The 25,638-nt window shown below is 37.9% G+C and overlaps 1 protein-coding gene across 5 annotated transcripts; it reads left to right on the top strand.

Annotated features, from left to right (window-relative positions):
* The first annotated feature begins 144 nt into the window (after positions 1 to 144).
* NAA35 (N-alpha-acetyltransferase 35, NatC auxiliary subunit) lies at positions 145 to 25,638 on the top strand. Of its 5 annotated transcripts, XM_014252345.2 has the most exons (24): positions 146 to 337; positions 670 to 810; positions 1,660 to 1,803; positions 4,482 to 4,515; positions 5,946 to 6,060; positions 7,163 to 7,237; positions 8,379 to 8,546; positions 9,422 to 9,488; positions 10,222 to 10,265; positions 10,853 to 10,903; positions 11,654 to 11,737; positions 12,573 to 12,687; positions 13,200 to 13,378; positions 14,451 to 14,510; positions 15,812 to 15,918; positions 16,145 to 16,211; positions 17,459 to 17,557; positions 18,756 to 18,934; positions 20,534 to 20,670; positions 21,638 to 21,705; positions 21,951 to 22,091; positions 23,707 to 23,829; positions 24,754 to 24,834; positions 25,318 to 25,638. In XM_014252345.2, exons 3-24 carry the CDS (start codon positions 1,680 to 1,682, stop codon positions 25,375 to 25,377), a joined length of 2,178 nt encoding a protein of 725 aa, XP_014107820.1. In that variant the 5' UTR covers positions 146 to 337; positions 670 to 810; positions 1,660 to 1,679; the 3' UTR covers positions 25,378 to 25,638. The 5 variants fall into 5 exon arrangements, with proteins under 5 accessions (XP_087910214.1, XP_014107820.1, XP_005522683.1 ...); XM_005522626.3 differs by lacking the exon at positions 670 to 810; XM_088054086.1 differs by lacking the exon at positions 146 to 337 and having other exon boundaries at positions 551 to 810.

Genomic DNA, 25,638 nt, shown 5'->3' with positions numbered 1-25,638 from the left:
CGTCCCCCTCCTGCCCCCCCCCCCCCGCACGGGCCCTCATGGCGCCCGAGCCCACACGGCGCTGGGCGGAGCCGCAGCAGCCCCGCCCGCCCCGCGTGCCGGGCGGGCGCAGCGGGTGCCGAGAGCGCCCCGGCCGCTCTCGCCCCGCCTCGCCGCTACAAGGAGCGGCGGCCGTGCAGGGGTGGGGCGGCGGAGCTTTCTGTGTGCGGCTGCGCCGGGTCGCTAAGGCCGAGGTCGCGAGCTGCTGGCGGCGGCAGCAGCAGCAGCAGCGGGTCTGCGCGTGTGCGGCGGCGGCCCGGCCAGGAGCGGCGGCGGGCAGCGGCGTGGGACGTAGCGGGTGAGGCCCGGGGAGGGTGCGGGGCAAGGAGCGCAGGCAGAGCCTGCAGGGGCACCGAGGGAGGGACGGAGGAAGGGGGAGCCCGCGGTAGGGCGGGCGGCGCGGTGGCCCCTCCTCTGCGGCGGGGCGCAGGAGCCGGGAGGGCAGGCGGCGGTGCCTGGCTCCCCCGGGGAGCTGCGCCGGCCCGCTGAGCAGCGCGGCTCGGCGGCTCTGTCAGCGCCGGAGTTGGGATGACCTGTGGGAAGAGGAGAGCCCGAGGGGCCTGGTTGTCCCGAAATGCAAGGGGAAATTTAATTTATTACAGTTGATTTCCCACGTTTTCCTCATCCCAGCCTGCTGAGCTTGGCAGTCCCTGCGGTCGCTTGAGAACTGGTGACACCCTGACGGCCCCCGACGGAGATTGAGCCTGGCCGGGACGAGGGGTCCCCCGGGCTGCTGTTCGAAGGCCTTTTGATCCTTCTCTTTGTTTTTTGGTAATTCCCGATGCCCGGGAGGTCTTCTGCTACTGGGGCCTTTGTTTGAAGCTTCCGTGGCGGCTGTGGTTAAGCTGCTCGGAGCTTGCCGAGCTCGCAGCTGTCTCTTTCGAGAGCTTCGTTAGCATGGTGGGAGTTCAGTATCGCTGATACCTCACAGGCAGGCTGACCGGGAAAGCGTGGAAGTCCTCAGGGCTGCCCGCGTGTGGGGAGGTTGTGAAAGAGCAAAACCAGCTCGAAGTAACTGGTCGGTGGAGTTTAAAACTTACATTCCAGTCTGAACTTGCTTAACTTTAGTACTGCAACCTTGATGCTGCTTTCTGCAGAAGATATCAGAGGAAATAAGCCTTTTTCCAGTTTTACAGTACCCTCTTTTCAATTCGTGTTGCAGAGCAGTAGGAAGAACGTTATTATTATCATAATATATATGTAATATATAATATTACTTCTATACTACAATATATAATTAATTATAATATTACTAGATATACTAATAGTATAAAAGAACAAAAAGAAAATTGCGATGTCTGCACCTGTTGTTATGCTTCTGATTTTATTTCTAATTTGACAGTAGACACTTTAGTATGGGTGTGTACAGCTGATGTTTTGGTGTCCTTAGTTTCTGAGGTTTCACAGCCTACAAGCTACTGGTAAAGAAATAATGCATAACAAAAGCTTTTTCTTAAAGAGTTTTTGTTAGTAAGGGTTTTTCTGTTGGTCCTGTGTAACAGTAGATGTTTAGATAAAATGTTAGTTCAATTCCCATTCTTACCTGATTCTTGAAAAGAAAAAAAATATTCATGTGAAGCACTTTCTCTAATTTGTGCTAATATATGGTGTCTCTGACAGGAATTTAAAGGTGCGGCATCATGGTTATGAAAGCTACAATAGAAGATGATGATTCAGGATGGGAACTCGGTATGCCTGACAAGATGGAAAAGAGTAATACCAGCTGGATAGATATAACCCAGGATTTTGAAGAAGCTTGTAGAGGTGAGTTGTAGCCTTTTCATTCTGAGAAAACTTAGCATCCTTTGGAGGCCTAAGCATAGTTCTTTGAGCTTTTTTGAGCAATAGTTTTGACCCAGATTCAAGCTTCAGGTGAATGAGCTACATTGATTCTGTGGTAACTCTGAGGTTGGAATTATCATGAGCCACCTCACTTTGCTTCCTCTTCCAGATTACATAAATACGTCTTTAATTAAAGTTTTTTCATCTTACGCCTTTTCATGTCTGCTTTTTTTCCTTTGCAAAGATATCTTCCTGTCTCTTTTGCCAAGCAAAAGTGTCATTCCTGCATGCAGAGTCAACACTATTTCTTTCTTGTATATTTTTGGACCTCCAGTGTCCAATAATTCATTTAGTTCATCAGTGCATCATGTTTCATCTTTGAAACAAGTTAAATTTTTGAACTGATGCAACACATCTCAGTAATGGGGAAGCAGTTGCTTCCATTTAAACTGTGCCTTTATTACTATTAGGTACTATTACTAGTTTACAGTTTTTTCAACTGATTTTCTGGTGACACTAGGGAAAAATAAATATGAAACTGCATCTTACCACACAGAATATTACAGAGTGATAAACACAATTTCTGTATATTATTTCTCTATATTACTCTAAATTACTTTTAAATAATTATTTATATTGCTTTTATCTGTGTGCTCATCAAATATATCTAAAGACTCCTTTAAAAGTTACAAGGAAAGGCAAGATTTTCAGTAGTCTCCCCTGGAAAAGACTAAGGCATCTGAATAAAGGAGCAGAGGAAACAGCTGTATTCCAGGCTATTCAGACACTACTGTTTCACAGAATAATCATTACAGGATGATTTGGGTTGGAAGGGACCTTAAAGACCATCTTGTATCAACTCCCCTGCCATGAGTAGGGACATCTTTCATGAGACTGTTGCTCAAAGCTGTATCCAGCCTGGCTTTGAACAGAACTTGTGCCAGAGATGAGGGACCCACAACTTCTATGGGCAACCTATTCCATTGATTCACCACCCTCACAGTACATAATTTCTTCCCTATATCTGATCTAAATCTCTCTTAGTTTGACAGCATTTCCCCTTGTCTCATCAGTACATGCCCTTGTAAAAAATCCCTCTCCAGCTCTTTTCTAGCCTTCCTTTATGAACTAGAAGGATGCTAGATATTCTCCATAAACCCTTTTCTTCTCCAGGCTGAGTAGCCCCAACTCTTTCAGCCTGTCTTCACAGGAAAGGTGCTTTAGCCTTCCATTCATTTTTGTTAGCTGCTGCTGAACTTGCACCAACAGTTCCATGTCCTTCCTGTGCTGGGACCCCAGAGCTGGATGCAGGGTTCCAGGTGGGGTCTCACCAGAGCAGATCAGAGGGGCAGAATCCCTTCCCTTTATCTGCTGCCCACACTGCTTCTGATGCAGCCCAGAATATCAGCTTTTTGGGCTGTAAGTGCACTGTGTGCTTAGTAATTCTAAAACTTCATTAACTACTAGAATAACAGAGAGATAAGGACACACTGTAAACCACTAGTCTTTTTAGTCTCTCAGTCTTGAAAGTGCTTTGTAAGTAAAAGCAGTAGTGTCATGGGTTGACCTGGGCCAGATGCCAGGCACCCACCAAAGCTGCTCACTCCCCTCCCTCTGCAGCTGGACAGAGCAGAAAAAATTCAGTGAAGGTTCATTGGTTGAGATAAGGACTGGGAGAGATCACTCACTAAATCCTGTCATGGGAAAAACAGGCTTAACTTAGAGATATGAATATCTCTCTAATATCACCTCTCCCTCCTTCCAGCTCTGCCTCCTACCCCAGCAGTGCAGGGAGGCAGGGAATGGGGGTCATGGTCAGTTCATCACCCAGGGCTTCTCCCACTGCTCAGGGAGGGGAGATGTTTCCCTGCTGCACTGTGGGGTCCCTCCCACGGGAGCCAGTTCTCCGTGAACTTCTCCAATGTGAGTCCACTCTGCAAACTGCTGCAGTGTGAGTCCATCCCATGGGCAGCAGTCCTCCCAAAGCTGCTGCAGCCTGGGTCACTCTTTTACAGGGTACAAGTCCTTCAAGGACAGGCTGCTCCAGCATGGGGCCTCCCTTGGGTTCACAGATTCTTTGTGCATCCACCTATTCCAGCATGTGTCTCCTCCAAGGGCTGCAGGTGGATCTCTGTATCCCCATGGACCTCCACGGGCTGCAGGGGCACAGCTGCCTCACCATGGGCTGTGCCAGGGGCTGTGGGGGAATCTCAGTTCTGGTGCTTGGAGCACCTCCTGCCCCTCCTTCTGCACTGAGCTTGGTGCATGCAGGGCTTTTCTTCTCCCATGTTCTCACCTGGCTCTTCTCCATCTGCTATTAAAACTGTGCAATGTTTTTGTTTGTTTTTCTTTCTTCTTAAATCTGTTACCACAGAGGTATTGTTGTTTCTAAATGGCCCAGCAGCATGTCCATGTCTGGAGCCACCAGGGATTGGTTCTGCTGGACGTGCAAGAAGCTTCTTGCAAAAACTGTCCCTGTAGCCACCCTGCAACAAGCTACCAAACCCAGGCATGCAAACTCAATGCAAGTATAAATGCCTGATTTGCTTCCTGCAGCTTATTCTCTTGTGGCATAAGGCAGTTTGGTGTGTGACAAGGCTGCTCTGGAAAAGTTGTGCTAGAATGATTGTAATTTTTCATTTTGTCCTGTTCCTTTGTAGAACTGAAGTTAGGAGAACTGCTTCATGACAAGCTGTAAGTATGTGTGTAGAGTGGTTCTGGCTTTTAGATAAGATTACTGCTTACATGTTAATGTTATCTAATAACTAAGCTTTCTTAGACTTTAAGTAAGATATTTCAAGTATATAGAACATAATACATTCTTTGCAGTGTGTATATGCTGCACCTGTATGAATGCTGAACATACTGATGCTCTAAGTATAACATTACGGTTTTCAACGTGGTTGAAGTTGTGTTTCAGAAGTTCATAGCACATCTTATGATCTGTGGTGATTACATTACTGCAGTACTTTATGGGATATGCTGTTATGAGAAAGGGCCAGAAAAACTTTAAACTTGGTTGCCTCAAACATCACTATCAAGTATTTGATAAATAATCAGTATGCTTTAATGCGACTTAAATAACGTGCTAAAGCAGAAAGTGAGAACTCTACACATTGAAAGCGTATTTCACCAAGAAGCAAGTGGTGAAGGCTTGCTGAATTTATTAAAGAAAGATGAATTTAAATATTTTAAAGATTAAATTCTTTTTCTTAGTGAAGGTGTTCACCTGAGTAGGAAAAAGTTATATTTGAAACTAATAGCTCAGAAAACAGATGCCCACTGTTAAACGAAAACCGGCTTAAAAGCGTGCACAGGGATGTCACCAGCTATTTACTTAGTTGAATCAAAGCACATTTTCAGGTGTAGTTTTATACATAAGAGCATTTCAGAGCAAATACAGCAAGTACACTTTTCAGACTTTAGATATGCTACGTGCAATAAACTTTTTGTATAATAAAGACTGTTGCAGGAGTTCTGATGGATGTCATGCTAAAGTGAAGCACTATATCCCTTCATATGTAGGCAAGGCTTTTTCTGGGGTGGCTCTTCTGCAAGCTTTTATGCCCTAAAGTGTATAAGTGACATGTTGTCACATGCTGTGGGTTTTTGTTTTTTGTATCAGTTTTCTCAACATGCCCATTTTAAACAAGGCTAGTATATTCAATATATATTAGTCTATGTCATGTATATTATCATTAGGGTGTGGGGGATGTATCTTACTTGGTGTTTTTGGGTGTGGTGTAATAAAGAACAGCTTGTTCAGTTAATATCAGTCTATGATTTTACATGATGTTTAAGAAGATGCTATGAAGTTTATAGAAACAAGTGTGCAAAGCTACAGTAGCAGGATATTTCACTCAGGAATGTCCTTATCCTTAGAGAAAGGCTAATAATTTTCTTTTACTTTTAGCCATCTGTTTTCCCACAAACTTGTTGAGGGATCCTTAACTTCGTGAAAACCATGATCTCTGAAGATCAGGACTAATGTTCACATACCTTATTGCCTTTGGTCAGAATACAGTGTACCTGGTTTGTCAGCCTATGCTCTTTTTCATTAGTCTGTGAGGACTGTTTTGTATAAAATAATTACATTCAGCATATTTCTTTATTTGTGTTCTTAGTTTTGGTCTTTTTGAAGCCATGTCTGCCATTGAAATGATGGATCCCAAGATGGATGCTGGTATGATTGGAAACCAAGTTAACAGAAAGGTTCTTAACTTTGAGCAAGCTATTAAGGTTTGTGTGAACTTCCTGGGTTTGCCTACACTGTCTGTAAAAATATACAGTTTTGTCAAATTACAGTTAAGCACAATACAGCATAATTAATGTTTTCAATCTTGAAATTTATGTGGGTTTTTTTTCCTTTTGGATAATTAAGTAAAAAATAGCTTGTGATGTTTACCTTTCCTGTTACCTGCATTAACACAATGATACTAACTCTTCCAGTGAAAAGTACTGTGAAATTATTGGGTGTTGATACCTCAAGTAAATCTATTTCCAGCATTGTTTTGCAAGTTACTCTGTGCTTCCCCAAAACGTGTCTTTTATATGAAGATGTATTGGTTAGCTTCTATTTAACCTGAATGGAAACCAACTTCTTAAAAAAGCTGGAAATTGACACTATATCATTCTTTGAGTATCTCAGCATTGAGAAGAAGCTGGGTAACTTACCAATGTTGACAGTAATGATTAACTTTTTATTTATGATTAAGGTAAATTGGAGGGCAGGGTTGAAAGACTTGCTATTATTTTGGAAAAAGTAATGAACTCAGAGGGAAAAGTATTTTTTTACAGTCAACATTTGGAATGGAGTCAGAGAACTCCATAAAACACTGGCTAAGTCATGTAGAATGTATGCAGGATTGCATACACTGGGCAAATTAAATGATCAAAGTTGTAGCCTTTTTAGTGTTGACCTTTAAGGCAGTAAAATACTTTCCACTAAAACACTTTTTCCAGTTAAAAAAGCAGTCTTCAAAGAATTGGTCCTACATATTATTCCTTGTTCAATTTTTATTATGATTGTATTGTTTTGTGATTTTAATGTTAGCAGTTAACTGGCTTTAAGCTTTTCTTGGCTAGTAACAAATAAGAACTGTTACTTCAGCAGTCTCTTTGGGTAGTTTTATGTTTGGTCAGTGATGGGAATGCAGAGTTTTTAAGAATTTGAGACGTATTGTGAAGCTGGTTGGTAAAGCTAGTGGTATACAATTACTCTGAGGTCTTGAACAAATTTTAATTTCCTTTTTGGCTTTGGTACAAATAAGTTGTATTTTGCCTGTATGCTTCCATAGTATTTAGGGTCTTTGTTGTTTTGTTTGTTTGTTTGTTTTTGAAGGATGGCACCATTAAAATAAAGGATCTCACTTCACCTGAACTGGTAGGAATAATGGACACGTGTTTTTGTTGTTTGGTAAGCATTTTTCTGTTCCTGTGGTTAGATGGTTTTTCATTCTAAATATAATCCTTTAATGCATCTTAAAAAAAGAAAAAACCAGCAGAACTCAAAAAAAGATTCATCAAGCAAAAAATACCTACATATATTTTACTTTTCATTTAGTTATTTGCACTGTCTATTATGAAAGGCTTAATTTTAATTTTTAATTTTTTTTACTACAAGAAATATGGAAGAGAGCTGGTAGTTCCTTAAAACCTTTAAAAGGTTTCATAGTTTCTGGTTTTGTAAATGTACGGTTTTTTTTATTTTCTTCTGTGTGTTGATGTTTGACTCTGTTGAAAGCTGGGTGTGCAGTAACTGGTAGCACTTTGTTGCTCCTTTCTGTACAACCAGAATTGAGTGAGCTTACAGAAGCATTTTGAAGAAAGAAAATAAATCCATTTGGAAGAAATAAGTTGACTATCAGTTCCTTATTAATTGCAATTTTTTTTGTGTATATGCTTTAATTTCCTCAGTAAATTATACTCATTACTTTCCATTACTCTTTAAAATTACATCAATAGTATTTTTTAAAACATTTCCAATCAATTTAGTCAGAAAGACGTGTGAAAATCATAGTATATCTAATAAGTGTAACATCGTTTGTTTTCTACTTCTGGTCCCCAAAAGGGACAGTGATGATATTAAAAATATGGTTATACTTTATTTTTTGCTATTTCAAGATAGAAATTTAAGTTACTGAGTCTTTCCCTGTAGCTTAAAGAAATGTGAAAGTGGTAGAGAGAGGGGGTTGTGACAAGAAGCTCTATGTTGTAAAGGAGAGAGAACATGAAGAACATTAGTGGCTTGTCTTGTAGTCATCTGCATTTTCTATTCACTATTTAAGCAGAGAAGGTTTATAAATGTGAAGGTATCTTAACATAATGACGTATCTAAATCACAGGGGTTAGGCCTGAACTTAATAGAAGAGGTTTATCCAACAAAATAGTTCTAGGCTTGAAACACCTTCACTTGCCCTTTTTTGGTACTTGGAAGGTTGTCTTGATAAGGAGTTTCTTGATGAGTCTTTGAAGCACAGTAAAATGGAAAAAGAATGGATCTATAAAAATGAGGACTTGGCTGTCATGAGTAAAGTATTTAATTTCTTTTTCTCTAGATAACATGGTTAGAAGGACATTCCTTGGCACAGACAGTATTCACTTGCCTTTATATTCATAATCCAGACTTCATAGAAGATCCTGCTATGAAAGCTTTTGCTCTTGGAATCCTAAAAATCTGTGATATTGCCAGAGAAAAGGTTAACAAAGCAGCTGTTTTTGAGGAGGTATTTGTTTCCCATCTCCTGTGGGGTTAACTATGCAATATTACACCATAATGCAAGTAAAACAACATATTAGTGACATTTGTTAGTGTTTGATTCAAGGTTGCTGTAGGAATAGCAGTTCATCATCCTAAAAGTATTAGACTGGATACCTTAAAAATGCAGTTTTCCCCAGTGAAGGTGTTTCATGCTCTCTTCTGTATTTTCCTTGAATATTGGAGCCACGTAAGTATTTTACTCAAGAAGCAGTGCAAGTTTTGTGGTTAACCATTTGAAATACTTTTCAGTTGTGGTGTTTTTCCAGTTTAATTTATTTATTTTTCTGTGTTAGATAGTCATGATTGTCTTATGTCTAAAATGTCCATCTGGCAACGGGATCTGAGTTCTGTTTTTGTGCTCAGAGCAATCTCTGTTTCCTCTGAGCATGGACAAGTCACTCTTGGTGACTGTTATCTAAAATGGATCAAATACTACTTTGCAGATATAGTTCTTAGTTCTATAGTAACATTTATAGTTCTATAGTAACATTTTGGTAGGGTGTCACTTGATGAAAATATGAACGGCATATTGGTATTAAGGATTTATGCAGAAAATAATTACCTGAGGCTGGATTTGGGTGGGAAGGTCATTCAGTGTATTCATTCTGGGTGTATTCATCTGTGTAGGATAAGTCTGGACTTTATACTTGATGGAATTAAACAAGCACACCCCCAACCACTCCTACAAAAGAGAAAAACTAGCAAAAAGACCCAAAACCTAATAAGAAAACAACACCCAAAAAACCCAAACGAAAAAGAAAACCTCAAACCTCAGTCTGAAAATGTAACTACAACTTTTATATTTCATTACACAGTACTTCCTTGATCTTTTTTTTTTAGGAAGATTTTCAGTCAATGACTTATGGATTTAAAATGGCCAACAGTGTGACAGATCTTAGAGTTACAGGTACAGTTTTTGCTTCCTTTTTATCTGTCCAGCAGTCTCTTTCTCTTTTGAGCATGTGATTACTTTCAGACACATCTGATGAATTGCTGGGAGTCTCAGCTGTTAAGTTTTTTATTTGTCTTGTGGAAATTGCTGACTTGGTTAAAAGATCATTTTTGACCTTATGACTTGGTAAAAATCAGATTATTTTTCCGTGGAAAAAAGGTTCAGTTTTCTTGTTAAGTGCCTGAGAGACAGAAGTGCTTTTAGTTGTGCCAGTGAAGTAGCTAGGCATGAGCTTATAATGGTATAGAGACAGACCACTGGAAAGTGCATTGCTTGAGTGCTACTTTTTTGCCTCACAATTTGCTGTCCTCTAAACAGGCTGCTTTAGGAAAAAAAAGCAATATAGTAGTTCTAGAGCTATGGATACATACCTTATTAGGTACATACATAAGTATGTATGTTATTTTTTGATGCACAATTTTTTATATGTACTTGAGCTTTTCACTGATTTATTTTTGAAAAGTTTGTGCACACTTTAGCTTTGCATCAGTCAGCCTATATTCTGATTTTTGATTGTTCCAAGACATCTCCACCATTCCTCACAAGATTATTTTTTGTCTAATCTTTGGCTAATGGATATGCAAAGCACTTTTAAGTTTATTTTCCCCTCAAAATGTCTTTTCCTCTGAGTGGTGTAGGTGTGCCTAGGCTTCTCAGCTTTTAATCATGCTGTGATTTTTTTTTCCAGGTATGCTAAAAGATGTAGAAGATGACTTGCAAAGACGAGTGAAGGTACTGTTTTTGTGTGTGTCTTGTCAATTACATTTCAGGTGTACTTAACATAGGTTTGGGGCAGGGAGCTGGTTTATGAGGAACAAAGGAGGTTTGTGTCATTATGGTGGGGTTTCTGAAGAACCGCTGCAGTGGTTTCTGTAACATGCTTTTAGTTTGCCGTCTAACTAAATCTTCAGATTTTATTGGTAAATTCTTTATTAGTTGCTTCACTAGTAGTAGTAGCTGGAATCATGATGTAGACGATAACACTGGGTTGGGTTACAGAAAGTAGGTATTTAACTTTGAGATTTTATGCAGGGATACTATGTAGTGTTAAAGAAGTTGCTTAATTTTCCTTTACCACAGCTTACAATATATGGTGTTCATGCATTTTCCTTGCTCATTTGCAAAATTTACTTAGATAGATCTTATTACTATAGGAGAGTCATTCAAGTACCTGGATTATATATTAAAAAAATTTGAATTTGAAAACTGTTTTTTCGGGTTATTTAACAGGTGGATGCTTTAGAGAAGTCAAAGGGATTTTATCAGTAGCTTCCCTTTGCAATTTTTAGTAAATTAATTGACATTTCTTTACTTTGCAGAGCACTAGAAGTCGACAAGGAGAAGAGAGAGATCCAGAAGTTGAACTTGAAGTAATTAATTGTTTGCTTTTTTCCTGGATTTCATGAATGTAGATGAGATATTTAAATACGGTATAATGACACCCATGCATATAAGAAGCAGCCAGGAAGTGTGACCATCCAGGAGCATGAGGAAGAGCTGGCAAACAGCAGGACATGCCAGTCAGGGCACACCAAGGCATTTTGTGTAGCAGTTTGTGCAGGGAGGGCAGGAGTACTGTGGGAGTTCCAGGCACCACAATACAACAAAGCTATTAAGGTATTGGAGCATGTCCAAAGAAGGGCCGTGAAGATGATGAAGGGCCTTGAGAGGAAGCTGTACGAGCAGTAGCTGAGGTCACTTGATCTGTTCAGCCTGGAGGAGACTGAGGGGAGACCTCATTGCTTTCTCATGATGGGAAGAGGAGGGGCAGGCACTGATACTGGTCTCTTCTCTGTGGTGACCAGTGACAGGACTTGAGGGAAAGGCCTGAAGCTGTGTCATGGGATGTTAAGGTTGGATATTAGAAAAAGAGTTTTCACCTAGAGAGTGCCTGGGCACTGGAACAGTTTCCCCAGGGACATAGTCACGGCACCAAAACTCTCTGAGTCCAGGAAGATTTGGACAACACTCAAGCACATGGTATGACACTTGGGGTGGTCCTGTGCAGGGCCAGGAGTTGGAGTGGATGATCCTTCTGGGTCCATTCCAACACAGGATATTCTGTGGTTCTGTGATCTAATACCTATTGCTTAGTAATTAGCAGTATAATTTTATTACAGCATCAACAATGTTTAGCTGTCTTCAGCAGAGTCAAGTTTACCCGCGTCTTACTGACTGTCCTAATAGCTTTTACAAAAAAAGAGGTACGTTCATTTGGTGTTTGTATTTGCATTGGGATCCTGTGAAATCCCCATTTTTCATTCTTCAAAATCAGGCAATTACTGTGTAGATCCAGGAGATTTGAATTGATGTGGATGGAGGTAAAGCTGTGAATAAATCCTTACAGTGGCAAATAATCAGTTTTTGTTCAAAGTTGGAAACACAGGGAAGGCTAGTAGCTGACATTATTATGGCCTTGCAGAAAGACAGAATATTCATTACAAAACATTTGAAAATATTTATGGCTTTGTAATTACTCTTTTCACACACATGAGCAAAACTTGCCTGAGTTCAGTCTCCTCCTGTGGAATTATCTGACATTGGGGCAAGAACCCCAATGAAGTTTTGTCCAAGAACTGTTAACTTTTCCTTCCGTGTGATACTGAATTCAAATCTAGACATCTTTGGTCTGAGAAGAGGAATCTAATTGGATTCCATAGCTGTTTTTTGGTTCCATTAGACTGTTTCTTGAATGTAAGGTTTCCTAATTGCTGAGAGGGCAAGAAGCTTCATGTTATATGGCAAAGGGATAGAACTACATGACCCCCCCAGCAGACTCTCATGTATTGTATACAAGACTTTCAGTTGTAATTATTGTAAAGTCTTATGCAGCAAAATATAAAGCATCGAATTTATGTACAGATACATAAAATACAAAGAATGCTACCCCACAAAAATGTTGGGTTGTTTGGGTTATTTTCAGAATTGGTTGTGTAAGAATATTAGAATCTTAATGCCTTTCCTTTTTTCATACTAATATTAATTAGATAGTCAAAATGTATTGGTTTGTAATGTTAATAATTTTTTCTTGCCATTCAGACAAGTGCAGTTGCAGAAGCTCAGAAACTAATGACTCAGGCAGCTGACTTGCTCTCTGCTATACACAATTCACTGCATCATGGTATGCAGGCACAGAATGATACCACTAAAGGAGGTACGTATCAAATTACTCCACTTTTTCCTTTTCCTGGATATGATCCCTTCATAAATGTAAATACATTTGTGTATTTAAAAAAAAAAAGTTGAAATCACTTTTTGAAATCACTTACTATGAACTAAAATATTTGTTATGCAAGTTGTTACAGATTTGCATTGTTTGATTTTAAATTTATTTTACCAGGTGGTGGCTCTCCCTAAAGCAATACTGTCATTTCAAAGTCAGAGATAATGTGAACTTTTGATTATGTGCATTGCTCTTAGAATCAGTGTATATGCCATTTTAAAATGGGAATGATACTTTGTTGTTTATATAGGTGTATGTTGAGGTGTTGAGGACTTGGGTTTTTTAAAGAGTAATTATTGTATTAGTTGGGTTGTTGGAGTCTCAGGAAGTTAACTGTCATTTAATTAATTTTGGCTAATTGAATAATTTATGCTATTATTAGAGGGTTCTGAAAACACAACTTATATGTAGCTTTTCTCTGTCTCTCTCGCCTCCTCCTTAAGATCATCCTATTATGATGGGGTTTGAGCCACTTGTTAATCAGAGATTGCTGCCTCCAACTTTCCCTCGATATGCAAAAATTATTAAAAGGGAAGAGATGGTCAATTATTTTTCCAAACTAATAGACCGAATAAAAACTGTATGTGAAGTAGTCAACTTAACTAACTTGCACTGTATACTGGTAAGCATGAATATTTCTTATTTATTGCCAAAAAGTAAGATCTGAAAATGTGACTTGCAAAAAAAATCATTCTATATATGCATGCTCTTGCTCACTGAAGAGAAAACTGAGCACTACATATGTATTTGGTGTTTTTCACTGTTAGGTACAATTTCAAAGTTTATTATCCTTCCTGATAGTTACCACTTTTCTTCTTTGGATAAAGACCTTTTCTCCTGTCAAACCTCTCACTATTCCTGTAATTCACTAAATAATTATGCATTTTAGTGGCAAAAGCCAAACAGGTTTCTTTGGTTGAAGAGCTGTGTCTGCAGCATCAGAACATAATTCTTTGCTATATGCCTGTTTGGTTTTTTTTTCAAATTCTTTAAGTAGTATTCTGCACATGTGCCTGTAACATGAGAGAGCACTAAATAGGTGTTTAAGCATGCAGTTCCCTAAATAGGCATAAAGTTAAGCACATGCTTATATTCTTTCCTGAATAATTGATGTTACTCTTAGTTACTGCCTACATCTATTAGAAGACAGTTAAATGCTTGAAATATTTTTTGGTATCCATGCATTCACTGGCTGATAAGAGACACAGTTACATCAAACTTGTCTTCCTATTTCCTGTTAACTAATTAAAGAAGTGCATGAAGCATCTGGTATCAGTTAAACCTTACCTGGGTTTAAATCAATTTTTTAAAATCAATTCTTAATTTTGTTCAATACTGGTGTCGTTACGTCATGACCTTAACAATCCCATAGTAATTTTTTTCTGTACTATCATCTTTCTTGTTGTTGTATTTGAAAATTCAGAAACCTTTTTGTTAAGTAGCAAGTAATTGCAGAAAACCTTCATAATCTGTTCTGTTCAAGCTATTCACTGTCTCTTTCTTACAAGTTGTATAAGCTACGCTATGTTTGTGTGTGCTTTTAAACAAAATAGAGGTGTATTTACACAGTTGTATGTATTTGTTTAGGAAAGATACAAGTGTGTGTGTAAAATTGATTTGGTGTACATTTATACATCCATAAATTGGCATATCAACCTGATTTGTCTTTTTTTCTTTTCTTACATATACATTAGGACTTTTTCTGTGAGTTTAGTGAGCAATCACCATGTGTTCTTTCAAGATCCTTGTTACAGGCAAGTCCTAATTATGTCTATTAATGCAATACTTCTGTATTCATTATGAATGAATTCCTGTTATTAAGTATTTCAATAATTTGCATATAAGTTAATAATATTTAAGTGGTAAAAAATGTTCTGGTGATACTTAAGTATTAAATATTATGGAAGAAATGCTTTGCTATGAGGATGATGCATTGGAACAGGTTTCCCAGAGAAGCTGTGGATGCTCCACCAAGTCTTCAAGGCCAGGGGGTTTGCAACTAGATGGTCTTTAAGGTCCATTCCACCTTAAACCACTCTGTGATACTATGTGTGGAGGCTTATGTTCTAATCTAATTTTTAAAATAGTTTTTAAATACTTTTGCTTTGATCTTTTAGTACATCCTAATTAAAACAGAAAGCATCCAATTATTTTTTTTTCTCTACCATAAAGCTTTGCCTGTACACATATTTTTATGCTGCTTTCCATCTGCTGTGCCATTTTGGGGCTGGTATTTGTATTCATCTCCGTGTTTGGACAGAAGTTAATGTATAGACTGCTTCTATTGCTACAACAGTAAAACTGATGGTTGGTGCAGAACAGGCTATTTCTTCTCACTGCTTCTCTTACTTGAAAGTGCATTATACATTCTTTAATTCTGAATGAATATTCCTTCTAGGAGTTTTTAATTTTAATAGGGGGCCCCTAGATGCCAGAACTTCTTTGTATTTGATCCCTATTAAACCATGTGTAGAGCCAATGGACTTGTAACTATGGACAAATAAAATGTGTTCATAGCATGTGTGTTCTCACCTTCCACTACATGTGTTTTTGTAATCCCAGTGGGTGTCTGACAGCAGACTTTTTTCTTCAGCTGCTGTAGAACCATATAAGAAAGGGACACAGCACTCATGGAGGGAAGTTAAATGAGTATCGGACATGATTGATGTAAACAATAGCATCCAGAGGGATTGAAAAACATCAGCAGTAGTCTGGAATTATACCCTTATTTGCCTCCAGAGAAGGCACATGTTTTACACTAATCTTCAGAAATGTCTGATTTATCATCTTCAAAGTCCAAGAAGTAAAACAATTTTGCATGGACTCTATTATGCAAGTAATAGAGCTGTATTTGGTGTCCTTGGAATACCACAGAAGTGTCAGATCTCAGTATTTCTGAGTCTTTAACCTTGGATCTAGTTCAACCATTTTAATTATTAAAGCAATCTTACAAGTTTCTTTTATTTAAAAGCTGCTGCCAAAGCTTTCTATCAGTAATTCTAGAGCATTACTTACAACTTAAAACATGTTTCTAAAAACACATCTTTACTTTTAGACAACTTTCCTAGTAGATAACAAGAAGGTGTTTGGTACTCACCTCATGCAAGACATGGTTAAAGATGCCTTAAGGTCTTTCGTCAGTCCTCCAGTACTTTCTCCAAAGTAAGTGTATCTTGAGTGTACTTGTATGTGTTTACATGTCTGATAAAATAATCTCTGCTTACAAGAGCAGTGACAAATGTACAAAAACCATACGTTTTGTACTTAGTGCTTATGTATGAAGGAGTCAGTTGCTGTTGCTGCACTCATATTTCTTTTGTTGTTTTGTGCTGCATCGACTGGTGACATTTATAAAAAATGTGTATGTACATGGATATTTCCTTTTTAGGTGTTGTCTTTATAATAACCACCAGGCAAAAGACTACATTGATTCCTTTGTCACACATTGTGTTCGGGTAAGTTCATTCCAATTACAACATGTATGTGTGTGAGCATTTGGCAGATTTGCATACATTTGAAAATGAGACCAGTTATTTTACGCACCTGGCATGAAGGCAAAATTGAAGAAGTTGGCCATCTTAAATTGGTGATGCCTTTTAAAAAGACAGTGTAATTACTGCTGGTTTCATCCTACTTCAAATTTTTATTTAGCATTTCACTTTTTAAGAAATCTACATCTACTATCTCTTTATAGAGTAGTTTCATGTCACAAATGCATAGCACTAATAAAATAATTTTTTCATTTTGTCCAGTTTCAGTTTTTCAATAATTGTTTTAAAAGATTCTACTGTTCAATGTGGCACAATGAAAACCTTAAGAAAATCAGAATTTTTTAGGTTGGAAAAGACCTTCAAGCTCATTGAGCTCAAACCAGCACTGCCAAGTCCATCACTAAACCACACCCCCAAGTGCCATGACTACACATCCTTTAAATACTCTCAGAGATGGTGACTCAACCACTTTCCTGAGAAGCAAGCATTGGTTCCAATGCTTGACAAACTTCTTTGTGAAGAAATTTTTCTTAATATTCAGTATAAACCTCCCCTGGCACAACTTGAGGCCATTTCCTCTTGTCCTGTCACTTGACAGAGGAGATGAGCCCCACTTGGCTGCATATGCCTTTCACATGGTTGTAGAGAGTGAGTGATAAGGTCTCCCCCATGCCTCCTTTTCTCCAACCTAAAGACCTCCAGCTCCCTCAGCCACTCCTCACAGGATTTGTGCTCCATATCCTTCCCTAGCTCCATCGCTCTGCTGTGGACATGCTCCAGCCCCTCAATGTCTGTCTTATTGTGGGGGGCCCAGAAATCATAAGGCCCCACCATAAGGAGTACAGAGAGACAACCACTGCTCTGGTCCTGCTGGACACAGTGTTCCCGATACAGGCCAGGATGCCATTGGCCACTGTAACCACCTGGGCACATGGATTTAGGCATAAGAACTACCTCTTTTGCCCCAAGCATGTTGCTCTGGTAACCTTCCTAAAGGATGCTGACCCAATCTCACATTGACTTGTGTACAGAGAAATTGGCTCTTGCATCACTCCATAGAATTTGCCTTCCTGCTAACTTGCTATTTGTAGAGTATTAATGAACCCACCTCCTAATATAGATGTATGAACCAGGTGTCTAGACATCATAGTACTTCTCCTGTATTCTCAAAGTTGCACTGATAATTTAAAATTACACTTTGCTTCTTTCAGCCATTCTGTAGTCTGATTCAAATCCATGGACACAACAGAGCTCGTCAGAGGGATAAACTGGGTCACATCCTTGAGGAATTTGCCACACTACAGGATGAGGTAATGTCCTAGGCAGCAGGCCAGCAAAGTTTCTTTCCAGGTATATTACTATGCTGAGTGAAGCACTGTACTAAATTCTAAATGAATGATGCAAGATCCTTAAGACAAGGACTTCGAATATTTAGCACAATAAATTGTTAGGATGCATCCAGAAACTTTGTGCTAGATGTGTTGAACAAGAACATACTACATTTTTTAAGGTTAACTTTGTCCAATAAGTAGACTCAGGGAAAACCTGTTGGGATGTAATTTAATGGTAACTGCACAGCTTTTAGTCTCAATCCTGCTTGTGATTGTCAGTCTGCAAGATGTAACCAGGGAGAGGTCCACAAGGCACGCTTACAAGACACCTTTGAAAATTCAGCCTTACACCTACATAAGATGTAAAGTGCAAAATTTTATGATTAAAAAGAAAGTAAAAGAATAACTGTTTAAAATATAAGCTCCAACTGATTTTCTCAAGGATGGGGAGAGATGAGAAGAAAAAATATATTTTCTTTTGCTAGAAACACGTTTCTTCAACAGTGAGAGCCAGATAAAATATTTTCCAAGATGTATATGGCAAGGAGAACAATTGAGGAACTTGGAATTGGAGGGAGATTTTGTGTGCTCTAGCTTTTTTCAAAATGGTTTGTTTTGCAGTATTGTAGCTGAGGCGCTGTTTTTTTTGTTTTGTAGCAGGTTGTATAGATTGTTCTGCTTGGGATTACTGATGATATTCCATCATTATGTCTTCTATACTACTTGCTTCTTAAGACAAAATTTGTCTTAGCAGTATTTTAGTTACTCTGGTGGAACACTGTGTTTCTTGCATATAAAGCTTGTAAGTTTATTTTTTCAATGCAGCTAGGTTTTTTTAAAAAAAAGAAGTGATTATTGCTGATATAGAACAACAGCGTGTAATGGGTTCTGAGTTTGCACACATGTGACTGCTAATGATCTATAAACAAATACATTTTAAAATTACAAATTACCTATGTAATGTTCTTGCTGTATTACTGTATATAATATTTTTGTTCTGTGCAGCAGAATTTACTTTACAGTTTTCTGACAGTTCTAGACTTATTTCCATCTTGTAATCTGGAGCATAAATTTACCAACAATTTGTTAAGATTTGGTTAAGATTTTATTTCTGGCTTGGGATACTGTTTCAGTCATACCTTTCCTCCTCTTTGAGGTCTTTTTTTTTTCTTAACAGGCAGAGAAAGTAGATGCAGCGCTTCATAGCATGTTACTGAAGCAGGAACCACAAAGGCAACATTTGGCTTGCTTGGGCACCTGGGTCCTATATCATAACCTTCGTATTATGATACAGTATCTTCTCAGTGGCTTCGAGTTAGAACTTTACAGTATGCATGAATATTACTACATCTATTGGTACGAAAATGCTTTATTGACAGTTCTTCTAGGAGGGATGCACCCAGAGAGCTATAATTACACATACTTGAAGGAGGGACTTGAAATACAATTTTATGATTTCGAGCTTGATCAACATTGTGTTTAGTTTACTTATTTATAATACTACAAGTGGAGAAAAAAATCCATCAGTCTCTAGTTTTTTAGACTTTACTAAATAGTGTACTTTTCTTTCCTGAAGTAGTAATTCTCACTCGTCTACTGACAATAAAAGTGTGTTGATTTTTGTGATCAAGAGCAAGCAGGAGAAAAGCAATTTCCTTTATTCTTTTCTGCCGTCGTAGTATCAGGATCAATATTCTTACTGATCTCTAGTATTCTGGAAAAGGTCTGCAAAGTTTTAAGTCATAACTAAAATCTGAAAGTTGACTAGCTAAAATTAACTTCTTATTTGGGATATATTTGAAAAGACATATTCCACCTTCAGTGAAAATTATCACATTATTTGGAGACATAATACTTGCATTTTTCCACTTTCATTTACATTAATTTTTTTTCATCGTTAATGGCTTGAGCCAAAAGATAATTTAATTCTTTTTAAACTACCAAGAGATTCCTATGTAAGACATAAGCCTTCTTACTGAAAGACTAAAAACAATTCAAATGACACAAACTTCAATGCATTGTGTTTCTATGTTGTTTCAACAGTGGATTAAATGAGAATATTAATATTTCAGAAGTTACCAGGAGATGGCAATATTCTTCAAGTAGTAACTCAATAAGTAACACCAACTTTTGCATGAGACAGTGTTCTTTTTACCTACCCATATTTCCCTCTACTATTTTAATAAAACCACTCTTAGTTGGAATTGTCATGTCAATTGCTTTCTTACTTAAGTAAAGAAAAAAAAGGAGAAGCAGTTTCTGAGAGGTAATGTGCAAATGAAACTCAAATTTCTCAGTAATTTTTCTTCTGATTACAACTTTTTATAACTATTCCTACATTTTTATTGTGCTCCAAATAGGAAATTTTGTTTCTATTCTCTTTTTCCCCTATTCCATTTGATTTGAAGTCAATTAAGATATTTATGGGACTTGCTTCCACTTCCTAAAAAATGTTCTTAAAGTTGTCTCTTTAACTCTGAAAGAGCTGCATATGGATATTGTGGATATTAATATGGATATTAATCACAGCTTTTTTGCTTGAAAAAGCCAGTAGTTATCATGTTTCTCAGAATAACAAGTTGTAACAAAAGTAGAAAAGGTATTAACATAGTATCTTTTAAAAAAACCACTTCATTTGATGGGGGAGTAGTTCTAGAAAAATGTGATCTTACTGGAGTTTTGAAATAAGAAGCTTGGACTTCATTTAGTGAATGTGTTAGAAGCTTGCATACCTTGAGCTGTTAGTGGTTGAATCTGAACCAGAACACAGATGTAGACTGATGTGTTGATTCCAGCCATGCAAAACAAAGAGTTTTCATGGCCCATAAACACTGTCATATGCTGGGACACATCCTTCACCTCTTGGAGCAAGTGCCTTGGTGCTCGGCGGGATGTGGGCAGCACGAGTGCACGGTGCGCTGCAGCCTGTAACAGCTCCATACCACTTCTGTGCAGGTATCTCTCCGAGTTCCTCTATGCCTGGCTGATGTCAACACTGAGCCGTGCCGACAGCTCCCAGATGGCAGAGGAGAGGATAATGGAGGAACAACAGAAAGGCCGTAGTAGTAAGAAAACGAAGAAAAAGAAGAAAGGTACCTAGGTGTAGAGTGATAACTCAAGACTTCTTTTTTTCCCCTTTCATGCAACCATGTAGAATAAAAATTCAAAATTTAATGAGCCAACACTGATATGGGTAGGAAAAATATCCTAATGTTTATGAAGGCTGAATGTAAAACTTTTTAAGAATTTCCTATTTATGAGGATTTTTACTTTCAAATAGATCTTTTGGAAAAACATGAACTCATTTATATTCACATTTATATTCAGTTTCATCCGTTGTGTTATGTGTTGGACCTTCTCAGAGTTTATAATCCTTGCAGAATTATGCTTTTAGTGACTGTAACTAGATTCAATCACTAGACTTCTGCATATTTCTATAATTTCTATTTGGCTTTAAAAGTTCTTAAAGCGTATTTCTTAATTTTACAATGGTGAGTTTCCCTTTTCTTTTCCTTGCCACCTTTTCAAGAGGAACAAACAATTGAACAGCTCAGGATCATATCAACTAAATTCCATTGTCTCTAGAACTTCTGAAAATTACTAAAGTACTTAAGGTGCCAAGTGTTGGGCAGTTTGGCACTAATTAAACTAAGGAAACTAAGGGGAAACTTAAAAGAGGGATGTCAGGATTATTAGGATAAAAAGTGCTTTAACTTTTTAGCCCTGGAAGTCAAAAAGATCCCTGAACTAGGCCTCTTGTGTACAGACTAAATTTGAGGCTGTCATTAAGTGTTTTATAGTGTCATGGGAATACCACTGACCAATTTATTTCATTGAGAGCAGAATTATGTTCATGTGACTGGTGTGTCCTGAGGTCTTCTATGTAACCAGGAGCCAGGTCAGCAGGAATGTGTGTCTAGGCTTTGTGTACTTCAGTTATATTAAAATATAATTGCGAGTTATGTGACTTGGTGGAAATTCTGAAAAATTCCTTTGACCTGAAATTAATACATGTACATACATTGAATATAAAAATGTATTTTTATATAAAATTTGCAGTTCGCCCTCTCAGCAGAGAGATCACCATGAGTCAAGCATACCAAAATATGTGTGCTGGGATGTACAAGGTAACTCATTTGTGTTCTATTTGTTTCCTTATTTTTGTAATAGTGATCCTGCATACATGGCATGCCTTCTTTCTTTGTAGTGGGACTGGAAATTAAGTTCAGATTTTTAATTTTCTGGTAAATTCTCTTTGAAAGAACAGTTTTTCTGTTCTTCCAGTTACAGCTAAATCATAATTTTGGTCTTCCTCACAGCAAAATATGACATAAAGCCAATATTTTTCACTGTATTTATCCTTTCCTTTTAGACAATGATAGCTTTTGACATGGATGGCAAAGTAAGAAAACCCAAGTTTGAACTGGATAGTGAACAAGTTCGATATGAGCACAGATTTGCTCCATTCAACAGTGTTATAACACCACCGCCAGTGCACTACCTGCAATTTAAAGTGAGTAATTTTCAAACGTGGTGCTGTCCATGCTTTTATACAAGTCATTTACTCACCTGATTTAAATATCATTGTCATAGTAAAAGGAGCCTCAAAGTTCACATTGAAGCTATGTCAAAATGCTGAGGACTTCTAGCTTTACTTTCGTGCAAGAAAGATACATATTGCATTGAAGTCTTTATAAACTTAATGTTTAGAAATTGATCTAATATGGCAGTTTAAGATGCTTCTGTTGATTTGCATTAATATAAAATTTCTTGGAAATCTATTAACAGATTTCTTGGCTGTGGTTAATTGTAGCAGCATATTTTTATTAGTGCAGCAAGCAAATGGAAAAATAAAAAAGTTAGTTTTGAGTGGTGTTTAGAAGGGACTAGTGGAGGCTTGGTTTCTCCAGTCTCCTTCTTGAAGTAGCATTACAATTACCTGTGTCTTTGTCTGGTCAAATCTGAAAAAAAATCAAGGTTGGTGATTTTCCAACCTCTTTGGTTAAACCTGATCCAGTTACTTTTTTTCTGATCCTTTAAGTCATAAAGCAGTTGAGGGCTGCACTACTTTTTTTCCTAATGTCCAGTCTGAACTACCAAGCCACAACCTGTGGCCTCTCACATCAATTGTTTGCCATTATAAACAAAGAGCCTTTATCTCCTTACAGCTCTGTCTTTTGGGTAGTTGTTGTCTGCTGTTACCCATTAGCATCCTTCCTATCTAACTGAAAAAGTCCAGGTCCACTGACCTCTCCTTGTGGCTTATATGCTGTAGGCCCCCAACCATCTCCACTTCTCACCATCTTTCTTGAACTGAGTGGATCCAGCCGTGGATGCAGTATTTCAGATAACAAAGCAAAAGGAACAACACAACACAAATACTGAGTTCAGGATGATAACCTTCCTTAATATGCTCACCATACTCCTGCTTGTATACTCCCATATGAGGCTTGTCTGATTTGTAGAAAGAGCACCTTGTTGGCTCGTATTCAACTAGGTGTTTGCAGTACCCCTGGCTGCTCACCCAGCTAGTTATTAGTCTCACTTGTGGGATTAGTCTGAACTGAAACGGCCCTATTTTCTGTTCCAGTTACTCTCCCCAGTTTAATGTTATGAACTGTTGTAGTGGAAATTAAGGAATTGTCATGGTTTTCTCTTTGTCATTAAAGGGTTATTTTTTAATGCCTAATCAAGAACAAAAAAACCTGGAAGAATCAAAATTGCATAAAATGAAATTTCATACAGTTTCAGCATCTGACTTGCTGTAGCTTTAAGTAAACAATATAGTTACTTTTTTTCTCTTATTTTTCCCTGTAATTTCATACCCTGTTGTGTGCCACTATTAAAGCAAATGAATGGCAACTTGTTGAAGAGAGAGACTGTTTTATACAGATTATGAGAACTTCATTATGTTTTGTGGCACTGTAATAGTTGAGCATTGTGTGGTTGTTTGGCTTTTGCCATTTTAAATAAATGTTTTCAACTTCAATTTTGACTTTTAAAATAGTATTTAGTTGACATAACTCTTCTCTTGAATATAGTCATGTGATAAAAACAATCTCCTGGCAATTTTTAGTTTCAATTTTATACATTTTAATATGTATTTATGTATTTCTGTAACACACTAGGAAATGTCTGATTTAAATAAGTATAGCCCACCTCCTCAGTCATCAGATCTCTACATGGCAGCTAGCAAGCACTACCAGCAAGCTAAAATGATTCTTGAGAACATTCCAAATCCAGACAATGAGGTAAGACTGAAATACTGGAAAAGGAGTATTTGCTCAAAATAAAGTATTTGTTTCCAGCTGGATCTCCCTGAGATCCAAAATGTACTTCATCAAAATGCTGAGCAAAGCTGAATGCTTTGATTAAGGAGTAGACAGTGGAGAGTGGTGGCATCTTGCATGGTGGTCTGTTTCAGTATATCAGCTAGCATAAAGCTGTGCTCACTGTTTAAAAAATCTCTCTCTGCTGAGCACCCAAAAGAGGACTGAGTCTGGCACTTGTTCCCTGGGGCAGTTTCCTTAGCACTGAGCTGTAAATGGGCAGGAATTTCTCCCTCTTTGTCCATAGCCTAAAACCTCAAGTGTCTGTGACTGTACCTTGGAGCAAGGATGATGCTTCTGCCACGTCTAAGGAGGTTAATAGTTACAGGATTAGATCCTCCTGAGAATTTACAAATCACTTTCTCCTCTCTGGATCCTGGTGGTGCTCACAAGTGAGCTATTTATTTGAGGCCAAGATACTTAAGAGGTAGTTCTGAGCAGATCCAGAGCACTTCCATGCAAAAAGCCACCTGATTCATACATTAGTTCCTCTTACCATTGTGTTGCAATGTTGAAGATTAGGTGCCTAGAGTCTAAATATACCTTTATTTTTGTGAGTGCCACAGAACTTGCCATAGTTCCCATGTTTTTTGTTCAAGAATTGTTAAAGCTGTGGTTTCTAAGGTCTGTTGAATTTTACAAAAAGTGACTATTAAAATAAATGCACCCTTCATTAAATTTAATTAATTCAGCTGTTGTACTTAAAAGCAAATCCAAAACAGTCTCATCTCTGTTAAACTGATCCTGTAAGATATGATGTTGTATTGCTAATAGTATGCCAACATTACAGTATTATCTTTGAAATAATTGTGAGGTCAAATCCTACACACTTTGTTTTGTGTTTAGGTCAATCGAATTTTAAAAGTTGCAAAACCCAATATTGTGGTCATGAAGCTGCTGGCTGGAGGCCATAAGAAAGACTCTAAGGTAAGGAAATGCCAGCTCAATTGAACATAAAATGTAGTAAAACATACATTAAAGTTGGATTCAATGATCTGGAGATTTCCCAACCTGAATGGTCCATCTAATTGTATGCAAAGCCACCACAGATCTCTTAAGAGCCAAATGAGCACTTTCAAGCTGTAGCTACTCTAAGAACAGGAAGAGTAGCTTAATTTATTTTTCCTCTGAAAATAATTTATTGTAGTTATCTAAATATGGAAAATTCTCACCTATAAATGTTTTGAGGAAAAGAAATTGGGAATGCATATGGGACAACACAGACTAATAATGATATTGCAGGAACAAGCAGCTTGTGCGAACAAAGGGATGATAGTACTGGCTTCCACAAGGACTTATTTTTTTTCAATCTGTTGCTGTTTAATTTTTTTTCTGTCTGCAGGTTGTTCTCATTATGAGTATTAAATGCAGTAGTACTGCTGTCTAATGTTTAAAATCTTTTCTTTATAGATTCCTCCAGAATTCGACTTCTCTCCTCATAAATACTTCCCAGTTGTGAAGCTTGTTTGAAGGACAAGAGATTTTTCTTAGGATACCTGAAGAATATCTGTGTGGCAAATACCAACTGTAGGAGAGGGAGTAACTAGTGCTGCACTTGGACTACGAGGGATGTCCAGGATAAAAGTACTGTTATGTGGAATATTTGTAGTCTGCTGCCTTTATGTGATTTGAATGACAACTGCTGTTTTAAAGTGGTTTGTATAAATTTGTTGGATTTTTTGCGTGAAGCTGATTTTAATCAACTGTATTATTAAAGAATGTTGTATCTTA

This window comes from Pseudopodoces humilis, chromosome 4, assembly GCF_049639895.1.
Source record: "Pseudopodoces humilis isolate 2021_Gansu_Grassland_sample_001 chromosome 4, ASM4963989v1, whole genome shotgun sequence".
NCBI lineage: Eukaryota > Metazoa > Chordata > Aves > Passeriformes > Paridae > Pseudopodoces > Pseudopodoces humilis.
This window is presented reverse-complemented; position numbering and strand designations above follow the sequence as displayed.

Bases quoted from the DNA above. Each gene is read 5' to 3' on its own strand.
- NAA35 (XM_005522626.3), top strand. From the start codon at position 1,680: ATGGTTATGAAAGCTACAATAGAAGATGATGATTCAGGATGGGAACTC. The intron at 13,379-14,450 runs GTAAGCATGAAT...CATATACATTAG, and splicing joins CTAACTTGCACTGTATACTG to GACTTTTTCTGTGAGTTTAG. The intron at 18,935-20,533 runs GTACGAAAATGC...ACTTCTGTGCAG, and splicing joins GAATATTACTACATCTATTG to GTATCTCTCCGAGTTCCTCT.